General features: G+C 33.3%; 1 protein-coding gene across 1 annotated transcript; it reads left to right on the forward strand.

Moving 5' to 3' along the window:
- The first annotated feature begins 8,109 nt into the window (after nt 1-8,109).
- On the forward strand, nt 8,110-15,495 carry LOC123686415 (tyrosine-protein phosphatase 69D). Its single transcript, XM_045626522.1, has 11 exons — nt 8,110-8,397; nt 8,492-8,657; nt 8,746-9,916; nt 10,066-10,541; nt 10,651-10,910; nt 10,964-11,201; nt 11,816-12,674; nt 13,086-13,235; nt 13,291-13,770; nt 13,844-14,077; nt 14,142-15,495. The coding sequence occupies exons 1-11, from the start codon at nt 8,304-8,306 to the stop codon at nt 14,208-14,210; spliced, it is 4,197 nt and encodes a 1,398-aa protein (XP_045482478.1). The 5' UTR covers nt 8,110-8,303; the 3' UTR covers nt 14,211-15,495.
- The last annotated feature ends 1,950 nt before the right edge of the window (nt 15,496-17,445 follow it).

Here is a 17,445-nt window from a genome sequence, read left to right on the forward strand (position 1 = left end):
AAGTGATCAAGACATACTTGGGAACGTTGAAATGGTAAGTCCTACCCCATCCACCATCTCTAGACATTGCTGCCTCGGACTATCACTTGTTTCGATCAATGGCACACGGCCTGGCTGACCAGCTCTTCCGTTCTTATGAAGAAGGAAAAAATTGGATCGATTCGTGATTCCCTTCAAAAGATGACCTGTTTTTTCGACTCGGGATTCGGACGCTGCTCAAAAGATAGGAGAAAGTAGTGGCCAGCTATGGACAATACTTCGAATCATAAATGTATAACCAGTTTTTCACAATAAAGCCTTGAATTTCGGAAAAAACGGCGGAAGCAAAGTTGTACGCCTATGTAGAATTATATTTTTTTATTACAATTCAATTCTCTAACCTAGCCCACCTAACCTATACCCTTGTATTTAATTTTAAATAGCAATGTTCAACTCTACAAAAAATACTAATATTAATTATTCCTTTTTGTCCTTCTATCTTTTTTTAATATAAGGTTAATTGTTCTGTTATCATTTTTCTTGGCACTATTACTGTTCAGTTCAAAATATCTGCTCTGGATCGTTTGTTCTTCTGAATGTGAATTTTCTATAGCCTACTTATAATCTCCTTCTCATTTCTCAGTTTTTTTTTTCAATTGATGTTCACTTCCGATGTTCTTTCTAACTATCTTCGAATTACTCTCTATTTAGCTGCCTTCGATGATTTCCATGTTTTATTCCATGAATAATATCAAAATGGACTTGCTATGGCACTGAAATTCGAAGTTTATGCTGCCTACTGCGTCTTTGTTAAACAAAATTTCAAAAGTTTAAAGGCTTCAAAGACTAAATATGAAACAATCTAGCATGAACTAACTCATAATATAGAAAATCTAATAATTCAGTTGGGTAAACAGAAATTCAGGATTAATAGGTAGGTAGATATAGGAAGGTATATTTCCGTAATATTCCTGAATTCCTGATTGATTGTTATAATACACTCACGTATCTCATGGAAATTCCTTTTATCTTCTAATTATTCGTTCTTACTTGTTGCGGTCTCAATGATTTCACCTTGATAAATCATTGCATCGAGAAAATGACAACTGAAACTTCGTTGCATCTTGTAGGCAGTACCATACTGTCGAGCGCAAGAACGATATATCGCAAATAACATTTCATTTGGCATGAATGAATCGTTACAAGGATACAGTATTTTGAATTCCTACGGTTCAACACTAAGTGACAGAAATGACATTCAACAAGATGTATGTATTATCAGGCAACATGTAATTTCTTTTGGATGACTTGCTGAATGCAATCATCCGATAAGCTCGTTAGGTTTTGATCTACAGAGATGATAACAGGACTTTCTTTTTTTTATTTTATTATCGAAAGTTTTCTGGGGTTTATTGACATCCCGTGCAGAAGAACGTTTAGACAGTTAAAATTACACATTATTCATTTTATTCCTTCCTTCATACAATTAATTATTCATTGAAATACAAGGTATCTCACAAAAAAGTTTACCTGTTTGTCGAAAAATGTTTTATTAATTATGAAAATACACTACTTGGGAATTTATTCCTTGAAAATCTTGACCAAATATATACCCTCGCTAAAATTGCTGATGACGGCTTAGCAAGTAGGTACACTCAATGATGGATTATTCCATTTGATGGAGAATATTTTGTTTTAACTTGGGTCAGGAAAGTTGGTTTACTAACGTAAACTTTAGATTTAAGGAAACCCCACAGGTAAAAGTTCATAGGCGTCAAATCAGGATTGCGAGGAGGCCAATGAATGTCACCTCTCCTGGGAATTGATTTTCCTGGAAAATTTTCTAGAACTCGTGGCAGAGACACAGTGGAATCCTTGGCGCAACATTTAAGTGACGAAAACCTCGAATATTGTAGACATTTCTTCGCACTATAGTCGCAGAATTACATCGTCAAAAGTCAAGAGTCAATGATGCCATCTACGCAGAAAACATCATTGAAGGAATCATTGTTCCTCAGCGCAACAAATTTGGGGATAATTTCATTTATCAGGATGATAACGCCCCACCACAGCGCATACGAAGGGTTCAAAACATTCTCCAAGAGAACAATATCCAGAGAATGAACAGGCCAGCAAACTCACCAGGCATGAATCCAATTGAGCACGTATGGGATTACTTAGGGAGAGCAATATCCAATCGCCAAAACCCACCTTCAACTTTTCAGGAATTGAGTTTAGCCCTTCAGAAAGAATGGAACGATATGCCTGAAAATTTCCTTGATGACTTGATTCGTGGGATGCCTAGGCGTATTGGGCAGTTGATTGAAAGAAGAGGTTGTAATAGGGACTATTGAATTTGGATTCAGTTGTGCAATAACTATAATCAATCAAAAATAAATAATCGATAAATTTAGTTTTTTTCTATTTTGTCTCATCCTTCATTAAGCAAATAATAACAAACAAAGATTTCATATCAAATATATTGCAGTTGGAAAAAAGTGAAATATTCATCTCATTTCCAGAACATATATTGTTTATTTCTTGAGAAACTTAGGGGGGCCATACTTTAGACGATATGTGTATAAAGAATGTTGAAATTTTCTCAAAACAATTTTACGTTATTGTGTGGCAATACATCTCTTGAATCCTCTCATCAGAATATTCATTATTTTAATAATATTTCAATAATAACAATTGAAGATATGTGATATCAAAAAAATTCTCATTTGGGGTATAAGATTCCACTCAAGACATCTGAAAACTTTTTCCAAAAGTTGAAATTTTTGCCCCATACACACTTTTATTTCATATTTGTCATATTCAGGATTGTTAACTGCACTTTTACTTACGCTAAAAATGTTAGTTTTGAAAAAAAAATTTTAGAGTTTACAAGAGGAAACTGATCGATAACAATTTTTTTTACAAAACTTATTGTGCAACTGACAAGTCTGGCATTATATTGATATTCATTCATGGAGATAAATACGTTTTTTTTTCGTGAATAATTATAATGTATGCATTATGAAAGGAATGGTGAGGCAAAAATTACCAATAGAAGCTCTTGCCCTGCGAGTCAAGAGGTTCCGAAGAGGTTGTATGAAATCTTATTCCTTTCTACTGATGCTAGAAAAGTTATAAATCCATGATGCAAGTCAGTTTCCACCTTTCTACGAAGTACTGGGAGGCCAGGAGAAGGCCAAATATCTTAAGTGGAACCTTAAGTCCCACCCACCTTATTATAGCTTGGTCACAAATTGTAATGAATTCCGTACTAAAGTAATTTATTGATAAACTGTATTTCAGTAATCGTTATCTACAGATTCATATAATTATTATTTCTAGTCGCTCAAGATTTCACCGAGAATTCGAATGGGTTCGATATATTTGATATTTCTTTAAAAACAGTGTACATTAATTCATTGCAGAGACTTAAGGTATAATATAATGTCAATTTTAAAATCATATTTGATTAATGTAACTTATTAGGCCAACTGAAAAGTTGGCCAATCCATATGATTTTTAGTTAGTACCAACCTTCAAACGATACGACAGCAGTCCGACCATTAGTTTGTGAGTGTTGCTACTTTTGTTATTCGAAGAAAGATGAAAAAAAAAGAATTTCGTGTGCTGATAGAATATTTATTTTTGAAGGGAAAAAATAGAGTTGAAGCAAAATCTTGGCTTGATGAAGAGTTTCCGGGGTCTGCACTAGGAAAATCAACTATTATTGATTGGTATGCTAAGTTTAAACGTGGTGAAATGAGCACCGAAGACGGCGAACGCAGTGAACACCCAAAAGAGGCTGTCACCGACGAAAAAATCAAAAAAGTTCACAAAATAATTTTGAATGACAGTAAAGTGAATTTGTTCGAGAAAGCAGACATTGTGAAGATATCATCTGAACGTGTACATCATATCATTCACGAATATTTGTACATGAGAAAGCTGTTTGCAAAATGGGTGCCGCGCGAGCTCATAATCGATCAAAAGCAGCAACGTGTTAATGATTCTGAACAGTGTTTGAAGCCGTTTAAGTGCAATAAACCTGAATTTTTGCGTCGATATGTGACAATGGATGAAACAAGGCTCCATAATTTCACTCCAGAGTCCAATCGACAGTCAGCTGAGTAGACTCCACACGATGAACCGAATCCAAAGCGAGGAAAAACGAAAGAGTCAGCTGGCAAGGTTATGGCATCAGTATTCTGGGATTCGCATCAACAGCGATTATTATATAGCGTTATTGGATCGTTCAAAGGATGCAATCGTTAAACAACAGTCCCATTTTAAGAAAAAAAGGTGTTGTTTCATCAAGACAATGCGCCGTGTCACAAATTAACGAAAACAATGGCAAAATTGCATGAATTGGGCTTCGAATTGCTTCTGCATCCACCGTATTCGCCAGATCTGTCCCCTAGCGACTTTTTCCTGTTCTCAGACCTCAAAGGAATGCTCGCTGGAAAGAAATTTAGCGCCAATGAAGAAGTAATGGCTGAAACTGACCCCTATTTTGTAGCGAAGGACAAATCGTACTACAAAATTATATCGAAGAGTTAGAAGATCGCTATAATCGCTGTATCGCCCTCAATGGTAACCATGTAATAAAATCGAATTTTGCCAAAAAAATGTGTTTTACTATAGTAGACTATGATAGACTTTTCAATTGGCCTGTTAAACCACGTTCTGAAAATATCGAGGGAAATATAGATACAGAATTAGGGGATAAGTATTCTGGACTTCAATATGAAATGCCCATAAAAATCAATCCAATAGGAGGTGTTCCACTAGGAATGTTTGGCACACGACCTCTTTACTGACAGAACTATTAAGTTTTGAGAATCGTATTTATTTTGAAACGGGAGTGATGAACTCCTAAATGTTTTGTGATGATTTGGAAATTCCAGAATAGTTTATTAAGAAAGGTCACAACGAATGTCATTCACAATTCGATGTTCTCAGAAAGGATCAGTTCGTCATAGTAAAGATATTTGAAAAATTTGGATCAATTTCAAACCATGGTGAAAATAGCGATGTAAATATTCAGATTATTGAGGTATAATATTCATTTATTTTATACAGGAAAAATAAGCGGAACCCAACCAGTCGTATATAGGTATATAAATGTTCATTCATTCTGTTTGTATCTAAATATAGTTTCTACTGACCACTCACTGCTCTGGTATGTAAACATAATTCACTGGAAAAATTCGAGGAAATTCGAGTTGAATTCAAATTCATTTACTTTTTCGAAACAGGTCACTGGTACAAGCAAGGTATACTCAAAAAGTCGATATAATTCCGTTAGACAATAAGGCTACTCTTAATCAATGAAATGTGTCAAATGAATTTCATTTTCTACCTGTATTGTAGGACGGGGCAAGAGATTCCAAAGAGGTTCCATCCAGGTGCGAGAAAATGAGTTAATTGAGTTTTTCTCACTTTCCATTTAATTTAAGCAATTTTGAAAAGCTTCCTGAAATACACACATCGTCAAAAGGGTTCAAAACATTCTTCAAGAGAACAATATCCAGAGAATGAACAAGCCAGCAAACTCACCAGACATGAATCCAATTGAGCACGTATGGGATTACTTAGGGAGAGCAATATCCAATCGCCAAAACCCACCTTCAACTTTTCAGGAATTGAGTTTAGCCCTTCAGAAAGAATGGAACGATATGCCTGAAAATTTCCTTAATGACTTGATTCGTGGGATGCTTAGGCGTATTGGGCGACTCAAAAAGTCGATATAATTCCGTTTTTGAAAGCAAGGCAAATTTTGCGCAAAAATTTTATTAAAAAATTTGGGCAGTACCTACAATTCATCAAATAATTAAATTTCATAACTACAAAACCATGAATAATAATTGCTTCAATCGTGTTTTCATATGTAAGTAACAGGCCAATTGAAACGTCCCCGGTCTAAGAAAACACATTTTTTTGGAAAATTCGATTTTATTATTCAACATACTTGCCTTCGAGAGCGATTATAGCGATCTTCCAAATTTTCTATACCATTTTTGCAGTAAGATTTGTCTTTCGCTTCAAAATAGGCCTCAGTTTCGGCGATTACTTCTTCATTGACGCTAAATTTCTTTCCAGCGAGCATTCCTTTGAGGTCTGAGAACAGGAAAAAGTCGCTAGGGAGCAGATCTGGCGAATACGGTGGATGCAGAAGCAATTCGAAGCCCAATTCATGCAATTTTGCCATTGTTTCCATTGATTTGTGAAACGGCGCATTGTCTTGATGAAATAGCACCATTTTTTTCTTCAAATGGGGCCGTTTTTTTAAAGATTTCATCCTTTAAATGTTCCAATAACGCTATACAATAATCGCTGTTGATGGTCTGGCCCTTTTGGAGGTAATCAATGAATATTATACCTTGCGCATCCCAGAATACTGATGCCATAACCTTGCCAGCTGACTGTTGTGCTTTTCCTCGCTTCAGATTCAGTTCATCGCGTGCAGTCCACTCTGACTGTCGATTGGACTCCGGAGTGAAATGATGGAGCCATGTTTCATCCATTGTTACATATCGACGCAAAAATATTGCACTTAAGCAGCTTCAAACACTACTCAGAATAATTAACACGTTTACGGTCATTCAAAATTATTTTGTGAACTATTTTGATTTTCGTCGGTGACAGCCTCTTTTGGGCGTCCACTGCGTTCGCTCTCTTCGATGCTCATCTCACCATGTATGAACTTAACATACCAATCAATTGAAAGAAAAATGGACAAAAGATTTTTCAATATTCTGTACAATTCCTTCTGTATAACTTATATGTGAATTCAGTAAGTACTCTGCGACACACCCCTCCTGAAATAAATCCTGGATCCGCCACTGACATGTAATAATCGTGCGTTACCAAATTTCATACAAGCCTGTGGTCGAACATTAATTAAATCAGATAGGTATATAAAGAATTTTTCTCTTGATATATCTATCCTATTTCTTTATTGTAGGTACATATAAGCCTTTTTTCCAATGATTCAGGATATTCTTTAAGATGAGACAATGAGACATAATAATGGACCCTAGTACCTATATAAAATGCAGTGTTTTTATACATATATCTTACACTGGATCTTCTAATTTCACCTTAAACTTTGATAAGATTAAGAAAAAATTATAACAATATAAAAGATTTTTCTGGAAAAAACTGAAGGAAAATGAACGACAAGAAAATCTAAAGAATTCGATGACATTCCAAGAAAAATACATGTTACATCGAGAGGAAATGATAATACTCCACATAACTGGACTATGTTTTTCGGAATAATGCCTATAAACACACCAAAACCCATTTCCAATCTACTTAAAATTATATATAAGTAGTGACATCTAAAGAAATATATATGAACTGAAAATGAATTCGTCTTTCAACTCATATGGGACTATAGTTTTCTATCTTCTTCGCAGAACTCAAGTTCAATCAAACATATGCAGATCGCGCAACATCAAATTCTTGAATGATGTTTTATGTCGTGTTTAATTAATCCCAAAATTTAAATATTTCACTCAAACATTTTTTGCAGACTCTTATTTGACGTGATTTTTCCACTCACATTTGAAGGTCTCATAGGGAACATGAATTATTTTTCCTCAAAATTCTTTGATTTTTGGCGTAAAATGAACTAGGTATTCGGATCTAGCATATTTTTAGGAATTTTCGAGTTTATAGAGTATGAATTACATATAGGCTTTAATTATTGATATTTCCTATCAATCATTTCTATTAATGATCATGAAAAAACTGAATCTCTAAATAGTAGTTCAAATATTTCAATAATCAATACAATATTTGAATATTGCATTCGGGATTCTTCACGAAACAATTATTTTGGATTCGCATTCAGCTCAATAACTGCTATACCTTAAATTTCGAGGCAAATTTCCAATTTTTATGGTTTCTAGACGTAAAAAAGTGAGTCGAAGTAGTTTTTCCGAATTTTCAAATCGAGGAACTATACTACTACTATACATTCACGAGATGAAAAGTGTTCTTCTTTAGCACCTTCTTCACTTGAGTATATAAACATCTTTAGGATTCCCACATCTATTGAATACAAAAAAAAATTGTTTCAATCTCAAATTGTTTGAATTTTGTGCATTTTTCTTTGCGCATACGCCAATTACCCTGACAGGCCTTCAAGATGGATCCTACAACAACAACATAATGTCGGATGTCGGCAATTTACGTATATTGTGTGAATTTGTGATAGTACACTAAAAATGGTTTACACAAATTGTTCTTCATATGGCAAATAAGTATGAAATAAGTAGGTGTATTAAAAGTCGCTGAATTACTTCCGATTTCTCACAATGATGTCTAGTGTTGGGTGCCCAACCCATTATACAATTTTTATTTTCGTTTCGATTTTAATGAAATTCCTCTTTGTTGATTGTCATACAATTGGTGAGTGGATCTGCAATTTGTTATGATTTCTAATTTGAACATATCGGCCAATGTTCAATTTGGAGTTGTTTAACTGGATATTCTTACCTTTTAGATCCTTTAGATGAGGAGAAAGAAATCTCTGTGTTTATTAATGTTTTGGTGTATAAGCCGACAGAAATTCCAATTGGATCTAACGTAACAATTATGTGTAGAACTACTATGACTGCAAGTAAAATAGAATGGATATTTGGATCTAAAAACATAACTGAACAAGAAGGGTAAGTATACAACTGTTAGTTGAAGTCAAGATATCACCACTCTATCACAAAACTAAACTAATATCATTAATTTTCTGATACATTGCAGATTTTCACTGGAAAAGGAAGGTGAAAATATTGAAGAAACAGGAAAGAAATATGAGGTTTCCATCTTACACATTTTTAATATTGATTTACATCATATTGGTGAATATACTTGTCTTTCCTTCACAAAAGATCAAAAGCTTGATATTGCCAGACAAATCTTGAATGTAACCATGACTCCAAATGTAATTGCTATATCACCAGCAATTCATACTAAAATGACCAAGAAGGTTAAATTATTCTGTACTATACAAGGATATCCTATTGATGAAATTGCATGGTTTAAAAATGGACAAATGTTGGAAAAGGACTCTTGGAAAGTGGAAAGTATTAATGAAACATTGAAAAATACTACTTTTGAAATAGATAGTGTCAATAAAAATGACAATGGAACTTATATGTGTTTTGCCAGTACTAATATAGAATCGGTAAACAAAACAACCATGATCTTAGTTCTGGATAAACCTCAAATCAATATAGATTTTATAAAATCCATTGGAATTGGCAAAATTTACTTGAACTGGACAGTAAATGATGGTAATGACCCTAAACATCTAACTTATAGAATCCAATACAAATTTGGCGAAGATTCAACTTGGTTCTATTATCCTGATAAAGTTGAAGGAAGCAATAGATCCTATATCCTGAAATCAAATTTCAAAAATGACACGGAATATACAGTGCGTATTATGGCATCGAATCAAGAAGGAGACAGTCAATATTCAGTTAGTAAACCAGTTGCAATACTATCGGAAGAACCTATATTTATCCCTGATGTTAAAGTAACAGGAGTAACCGTCAGTTCAATTACAATCAAATGGAGTGATCCGCCAAAGAAATTTGATGATCTTATTCACTATTACCAGCTTATATCGAAAAGTACCAATTCTTCTACTAAAGAGACAATCCAACCAGCATCTAGGGATAATTTATATATGTTTTCTGATTTGAATCCTGCCACATCATATGTTTTTCAAGTGGCTGCTTGTAGTGATTATACAAATACTTGTGGCCCTTCTTCTGATATTGTAAACGGTACAACAATGGATGGAATATCCGGTCCTCCATCAGATGCCTTCATCGAATGTAGATTTGATAATATCAGTCAAACAGGATTTGTTTCTGTTTCTTGGAAGCCCCCTATTGATCCTCATGGCACTATCATGTCATATAATGTGAGTATTTATTATTGTAGATTTCAAGTTCTTTTCAGTTATGTAGCTTTTACAAAAGAAAAATATTAGTATGAACAAGCGTGCATGTTGATTGATTTTTGGTTCTCATCGAAATCAATTTTATGATGAATAATTGTTCCCTGTAATAGGTGAATGTTGATGGGAGTGCCATATTTTACAACGAACAAGGAAATATGGAACATATAACTTGGGGACCTAAGATAACCAGTGTCAATGAGAACACGATAAATACGCGATTTTATAATGTTTCTGCAAACACGAATTATACTGTAAGGATATCTGCTGTAACACGCACAAAACGAAATGGCCAAGATGTTGAATTGAAGTGCAGTATGCCACCTACACTGCCTGATAAACAAAAGCTCTCTCGTCTGACATGGAGAAAAATTGAGGAGCAGCTAGGAAAATATATTTTTAAATTGAACATACCACGTATTTCTGAACGTAACGGACCTATTTGTTGCTATAGAATCTATTTAGTAAGAATGGAATCTCAGCAGAAATTAGGAGACATGCCTGAACCTGAAGATTTGCTCATCGTTTCTTATGGAGAAGCCCATCGTACACATAAAGGGGGAGCTTATGTTGCCGAAATGTTTGACAAGTAAGTTGGAAGGGATATTTTTGATATGATATGAATGCGTCCCAATGCTTCAAATCTAATTTAAAAAAAAAATCTAAAGTTTTCAAATTTAACAGAATTATTATTTTAGTAGTGTGTTTCATCCTGAAGTTTTTCTTGGTGATGATCAAGTTTATAATTTTTCTGGAAGTGAATGTGAGAAATGTATAGGCTTGAGGCCTTATTCCGCACCTCGCCAAATTGCTACAACAGCTTCTAATGTTACCTCAAACACCACTTCCAATGAAACAGTTGAAAGGGTGAGGAGAACTGATTTAGTAGATCCCTTACCCCCTTATGATGGCAGTTTGGATATAAATAGTAATTACACTGGATTTGTAGAAATTTTAGGTAAAGTATCAATTATAGCTCATTAGTCAAGAAATCATTTCAATATATTTCAGTGCGAGGTCCTGGCTATAGTACTTTAGCAGCTTATAGCAGCTATTTTGTGATGATGAACCCTGGACCTGAAGTTGTTGAAGCTCCAGTGGCCAATTCTTTTTCGTTGGTTGTGAAAACTCTTTGTGGGTTATTACTGGTTATATTTTTGCTACTATTCGCCTTGATTGTTTTGCACCGCTATACAAAACAAGCTCATGCACAGGCTGTAGAGATGATCACTTTCCGTACTTCACTAAGGTAATTTGATTTATCATTATTCTTTGTAGGTGTATTCTTGATTTTTGTTGGTCTTTAACAATTTTTCATAGATCTCCACTAAAAGACAAATAACTAATTAAAATCAATTAATTATTATTCAATTGGTATGTTTTTTTTATTGAAGATCAAATCGTTCAGTCAAAGAACGGATCTGATATTAACTTCTATTATTGCTGCATCTGAAAAATATCCTTATGATGGTGTTATGCTGACACTTTCAATTTGATTAAATATACATGAGAACATTTCAGAACAAAAACAACTAGACAAGTATGCATGGACCACAAATTCTTCAATATGATTACAATGTTTTTTCCTATTACTTTGGTACATTTCATATCATCTCAATGAATAACTAATAGCTATTAATGAGTCACTGAGAGAAGTTGATTCATGGTGATGAATGAAATATGCTGATAACAAACAATGGTTCCTTTTTTTATAGAGAAAACAGTTACACTGTGTTTCTTGACTCGGTAAGAGTGATGATGAATATTGCTGCTTTGAAAGTACAAAAGACAAGTAGGAAATTAATTGGAACTTTTTGCATTTTGTTCCTCATAAGTGAAATCTTAACCTATGTATTTTTGTAGGAGTTTACGAGGGAGACAACGCTTGGTATCTTTAAATCCGCCTGATATGTGTCCAATCCTTAAAAGAGACCTTCTATCAGCCTACATTGAAAGACATAGAGATTCCGATTACGGTTTTCAACAGGAATTTGAACTGTTACCAGACAGATTCAGTGATAGAACTACCAGAGCATCTGATTCAAGAGATAATGTTTACAAAAATCGATATCCCGATATCAAATCTTACGATCAAACAAGAGTGAAACTTTCCCAAGTGGACAGTATTGCTGGTTCAGACTACATAAACGCCAACTACGTATTGAGTTATAGGGAAAGGAAAAAGTTTATTTGCGCTCAAGGTCCCATGGACACCACAGTCAACGATTTTTGGAGAATGATATGGGAACAACATCTGGAACTTATCCTCATGTTGACCAATTTGGAGGAATATAGCAAAACAAAATGTGCCAAATATTGGCCTGACAAAGTTGATGGAGAAAAAATTTTCGGAGATATTAGCGTTACTCATTTAGATGAGATTAGGTTCTCTGATTATTTAGTTAGAAATCTCAAGATATGTCGAAAGAACGGCATGAAAGAAGAAGAACGAAAAATAACTCAATACCATTACTTGGTTTGGAAAGATTTCATGGCCCCCGAACATCCTAATGGAATCATCAAATTTATTAAAAGAATGAACGAGATCTATTCTATTGAGAAGGGATGCATTTTGGTTCATTGTAGTGCGGGAGTTGGAAGAACGGGTACTCTAGTTGCTTTGGATTGTCTTCTACAACAGCTCAAAGAGGAAGGACAAGTTTCTATATTCAATACAATATGTGATCTGAGACACCAGAGGAACTTTTTGGTACAATCATTGGTAAGTGATCTCTTATCATGTAGTTAATGTTTCTAGGCAAAAAGTTTGGTTTATTGTTTCTAATGATGATCTTTGGTGAAAATCGAGGAATATTCTTCGCAAATATTCATCTTACATTTTTAATCTGAAATTCCAATAGAAACAGCCTATACATATATTCTTTTTTTGGAAACTAAGGGAACTATAGAGTAATTTTTCCAAGAACTGAATTTTTTTTATTGTACACTCAGTTTGTAAAATGTGAAAATTTCCGAATGTTTATTTTGAGAGATATTGAATTTAAGAAAATTTAAAAATTTGCAATAATGAAATATCTCAAAATCACAGACCAATAGTTCTAGAGAAAATGATACACCTTAGTTTGAAGTTTGTGATATCTTGGTGAGAAAAATCTTATTTGCTCTTTTCTAGAAACAATATATATTCATATATCGTGCTTTGATGGAAGTTGCTCAACATGGAGATCAAGAAATAAATGCAGATGATCTGAAAACCACTATTGAAAAAGCGAAGAAATGTGATATGAACGAATCTAAATGTAAATTAGAAGAACAATTTGAGGTAAAAGTTGACTGTAGTGAATTACTATTGTAAATACAATTTTTTTCATTTTTAGAAAATTATAAATGCTTTTGAGGATAGAAAATCAACTTCTGTAGCTCTTGCTGAAGAAAATAGGGAGAAGAATAGATCCGATTTGGTGGTGCCATATGACAGGAACAGAGTAATACTTACACCTTTGCCTGGCAGGGAACATTCAACATACATCAACGCTACTTTTATAGAAGGCTATGACAATAATGAATCATTCATTATAACCCAAGATCCAATGGAGAATACAGTCAACGATTTTTGGCGAATGGTGTCTGAGCAAGGAATTAGTGTTATTGTAATGCTCTCAGAATTGGGCGAAGGCAAATGCCCAAGATACTGGCCGGAAGATGAAAGTTGTTACGATCATATTATGGTGAGGTACGTTCAAGCCGAAAGTTGTCCTTACTATACCAGAAGGGAAATGTACGTAAAAAGTAGAGATGGAGAAGAAACAAAGGTGACACATCTCCAATACCATGGCTGGCCCACTGTTGACGGAGAAGTAAGTGAAATTTTTCTAACATTTTGTAAAATTTCAGTCGACTTGTTTCTATGTTTCAATGTCATTCCTGTAGGTTCCTGAGGTAACTAGGGGGCTCATTGAATTGGTGGATCACTCGCAATCGTCACTCATCCCAAGTGGATGTTCTCCGTCTATGGTAGTCCATTGTAATTTGGGAACAATAAGAAGTTCAATGTTTGTGGGACTGTGTATTTTAGTTGAACAATTACGTACAGAAAGAAGAGTGGACATATTCACCTTAACCCGAAAATTACGTTCGCAACGGCTAGATCTTCTCAACACTTATGTACGTATTAAAATGGTCAAGTTAGTTTGTCCATTTCTAATGATGTTTTTGTTTCTTTTTTCAGGCTCAATATGAATTTTTACATCGCGCCATTGTCAACTATGCCGAGCTCCATGGTCTGTGCAAAACATGAGATGTAAAAAATCCAATGTGAAATTTCATTCCATAAAGACCACACAGGTCAAAGAAACTAAGATTCAAAAGTTATTCGCCATATTTTCTATGTCACAATTTTATATATTCACTTGTATATTATTTTATATATAATATATACAAATAATCATAGGACAATTACTAGCAATAGGGAAATGAGATTGAAATTTTTTTGTCTATTAATTTATTTTCTAAAGCCAAACTTTTTTGTAATGCCAAAGGACTCACTTATTCTATACATTTTGTAATAATTTTTAGATTAGGTACAAAGTTATTTGTATTGGTGATCATTTTATATGTGTTGTCTTCGAAATTTTGTCTTGATTTTGTGAAAAACCAGCGGTAGCCACTCAATTTCAGATTGAACTTTTCCAAGTAATCTCGTGAAAAGGCTTTATTTGAAAAGAGGAAATAAACGAAGATAAAGATACTGCTGGGAATTTACTTGAAGATAATTACATATTGAATCCTATATAACTTCTGAAGACATTCCTCTCAATAGTCATTTATTTTTTACATTGAAACAACTGCATAAAGTGCTTTGATTGCTTTTCACATGTAAAAAGCATTGCTCATATTAATATTATTGTCTTGGATTAATAATTCTTGTGTATATATATATTCTTATATACACTCATGCTAAAACTCAAAACTACATATCGAATATTGTATGTGTATCGAATTAATTCCATTAGTTTTATTTGAATGTGTAACAATTCCAAATAAGGTCAATAGTTCCTTTTTTGATTGAAGTTATTCAAAGTGTAGCTGAGCATTTCTGCGCCCAATACTTTTAGTGCAACTAAGTCTTGCTGCTTATCGAGATTTGTTGATCATTCAAGTTACCAAATTGTGAAGGAATATAATCGTACTTCAAAGAAAGTAGCTACACAATCATCACAAATAAATGGCTATTTGATGTATTTTTATATTTTTTATTTTAGTTGTAAGCTTTGAGCACAATGGAAGTACTTTCTGTTTAATTTCATAGATGTAAATGTGTAATGCTAGTTATAAATGTAATTTCCAAACTCGCTAAATGTTTTGTGTAAAAATTTTATTTATATCTTAGTATATGTAACTCCTGGCATGTCATCTGTGTTGTATATAATTAATATAAGATTTCTTATATTTAGAATACAAAATTAAGACTGTAAATGCATTCGATGAAAAATTTATTTATTTATGTATATTATATACTATGTTTGTTTTTTAATTTTTTAATACTGAAACGATGCATAATAAAACAAATATCAACAAACCAATATATGTCGTCATTATTTCCAAAAAAGTATTCCAAGTTGAAAATATATTTGATTGATGTTTCAATGTTATCACTTGAAACCAATGTGTTTATTCTATTTGTATAATTGCTCATTTCTGAAAAAAAATTTCTATCGTTCAATTAATATTCTGAAAGCGGAAATTTAATTATACAGTGTTCCAAAAAAAGAAAAATGAGAGATTCCTTGGATGATTTTAAGAAAAAAGTCCTACAAACAAATGCTTTGTTTTCGAGATACAGGGTGATTTTTTTGTTATGATTACACAGTTCATCGAATCCTTTTTAAATTTTCGCTACAGATTGGTAAATGAGTACCAGAACTTAATTAATTTATTCCTCGCAGCTAACTAACTAGATCCTCATGATAATTTGGATTTTCCTTAAGATTACTAGGGAATTGTTTGACATTTATTTTCTCTAAATCGGTAGCAAATACGACAAAACTACAAGAAACCAAATAGTGTAGTTCAGAACCAATGTTTCTCTTCACATTTTTCTAAAATACCAGTGGTTCACCAAAAAAAAGTTCTGTATTATTTCAATTTTCATTTCTAACTCTGTAAATAATAGTATTGTTTAATCGACTATTGGCCAACGCGATACTCAACTAATCAAATTTTGAGATTTTATTCTTCACTACCTTTTATACCTGTTTCCGTATGTACATATTTTATTTAAAAAGTACTTCATAATATTCGACTATAGTATAAAACGAAGAACTAACGATCACAAGTGGATACATAAGATTTTTTTTTTGTCCGATCAGAAAAGATTTTACCGATTTGTGTTTCTTTTTCAGAAATTATACTCATTTTCATAAAAGTTTTTTTCCCAAATAACTTTAAGTATTGCCAAAATGATGCAATCGCTGGAAATTATGTACAAAATACCCAATAAAAAATAACCGAATACAAAATTTTTTGAACATCAGTGTTCGAGTTACTAGATACGTTTCGAAATTGAATCTGAAAGATTAATAAAAAAATGCGTTTTGCGGAAATTATTCAAAAAACCTTTTATTTAATGATATACACATGATATATAATGGTTCAAGTTTATAAGTACGATTTCGAGCAACAAAAATTATTATAATTGTAGGGAATCTATCAATAATAATTATATTTCATTTCAGTAGTAACTTTCAGAATTAGAATTAATCAATTCGATTCAAGATTATCAATATCTATAAATCTGAAATAATCAGCCACAAGGCCGTAGAAATGGGAGGGTACTGGGGGTACCCCAAAATTTTGAACCTCAAAATGCACTTTGCGAAAACATGAAAAGAGAACAGGAACACATGATACCTGAGGAGGTATCATTTAGTAGAAATCTACTTTTTTTGATAGATCGCATTTCCATGAATTTTAGTAGGAAGAAATCAGTAGTAAATTTAAGAAATCTAACCGAGACGGTTAGATTCCTAAAATCTACCGACTGATTTCTTCCTGTACTTTCTGATTTTAGAAATCTAACCGTCCCGGTTAGATTCCTAAAATCTACCAACTGATTTCTTCCTGTACTTTCTGATTTTAGAAATCTAACCGAGACGGCTAGATTCCTAAAATCTACCGACTGATTTCTTCCTGTACTTTCTGATTATAGAAATCTAACCGAGACGGTTAGATTCCTAAAATCTACCGACTGATTTCTTCCTGTACTTTCTTCTGATTTTAGAAATCTAACCGTCTGGGTTAGATTTCTAAAATCTACTACTGATTTCTTCCTACTAAAAATTCATGGAAATGCGATCTATCAAAAAAAGTAGATTTCTACTAAATGATACCTCTTTAGGTATCATGTGTTCCTGATACAAACATCTCTTTTCCAGTGTTCGCAAAGTGCACTAAGCACATTTTGAGGTTCAAAATTCGAATTCAATATCAGGAACATAGGGTAATCGAGAAGGTAAATGGTGCAGAGAAAATTA

Source organism: Harmonia axyridis, chromosome X, assembly GCF_914767665.1.
Source record: "Harmonia axyridis chromosome X, icHarAxyr1.1, whole genome shotgun sequence".
Taxonomy (NCBI): Eukaryota; Metazoa; Arthropoda; class Insecta; order Coleoptera; family Coccinellidae; genus Harmonia; species Harmonia axyridis.

Coding starts and splice junctions, on each gene's coding strand:
- LOC123686415 (XM_045626522.1), top strand. CDS start 8,304: ATGATGTCTAGTGTTGGGTGCCCAACCCATTATACAATTTTTATTTTC. Junction 10,911..10,963: donor TGGATTTGTAGAAATTTTAG/GTAAAGTATCAA, acceptor AATATATTTCAG/TGCGAGGTCCTGGCTATAGT. Junction 12,675..13,085: donor ACTTTTTGGTACAATCATTG/GTAAGTGATCTC, acceptor GCTCTTTTCTAG/AAACAATATATATTCATATA.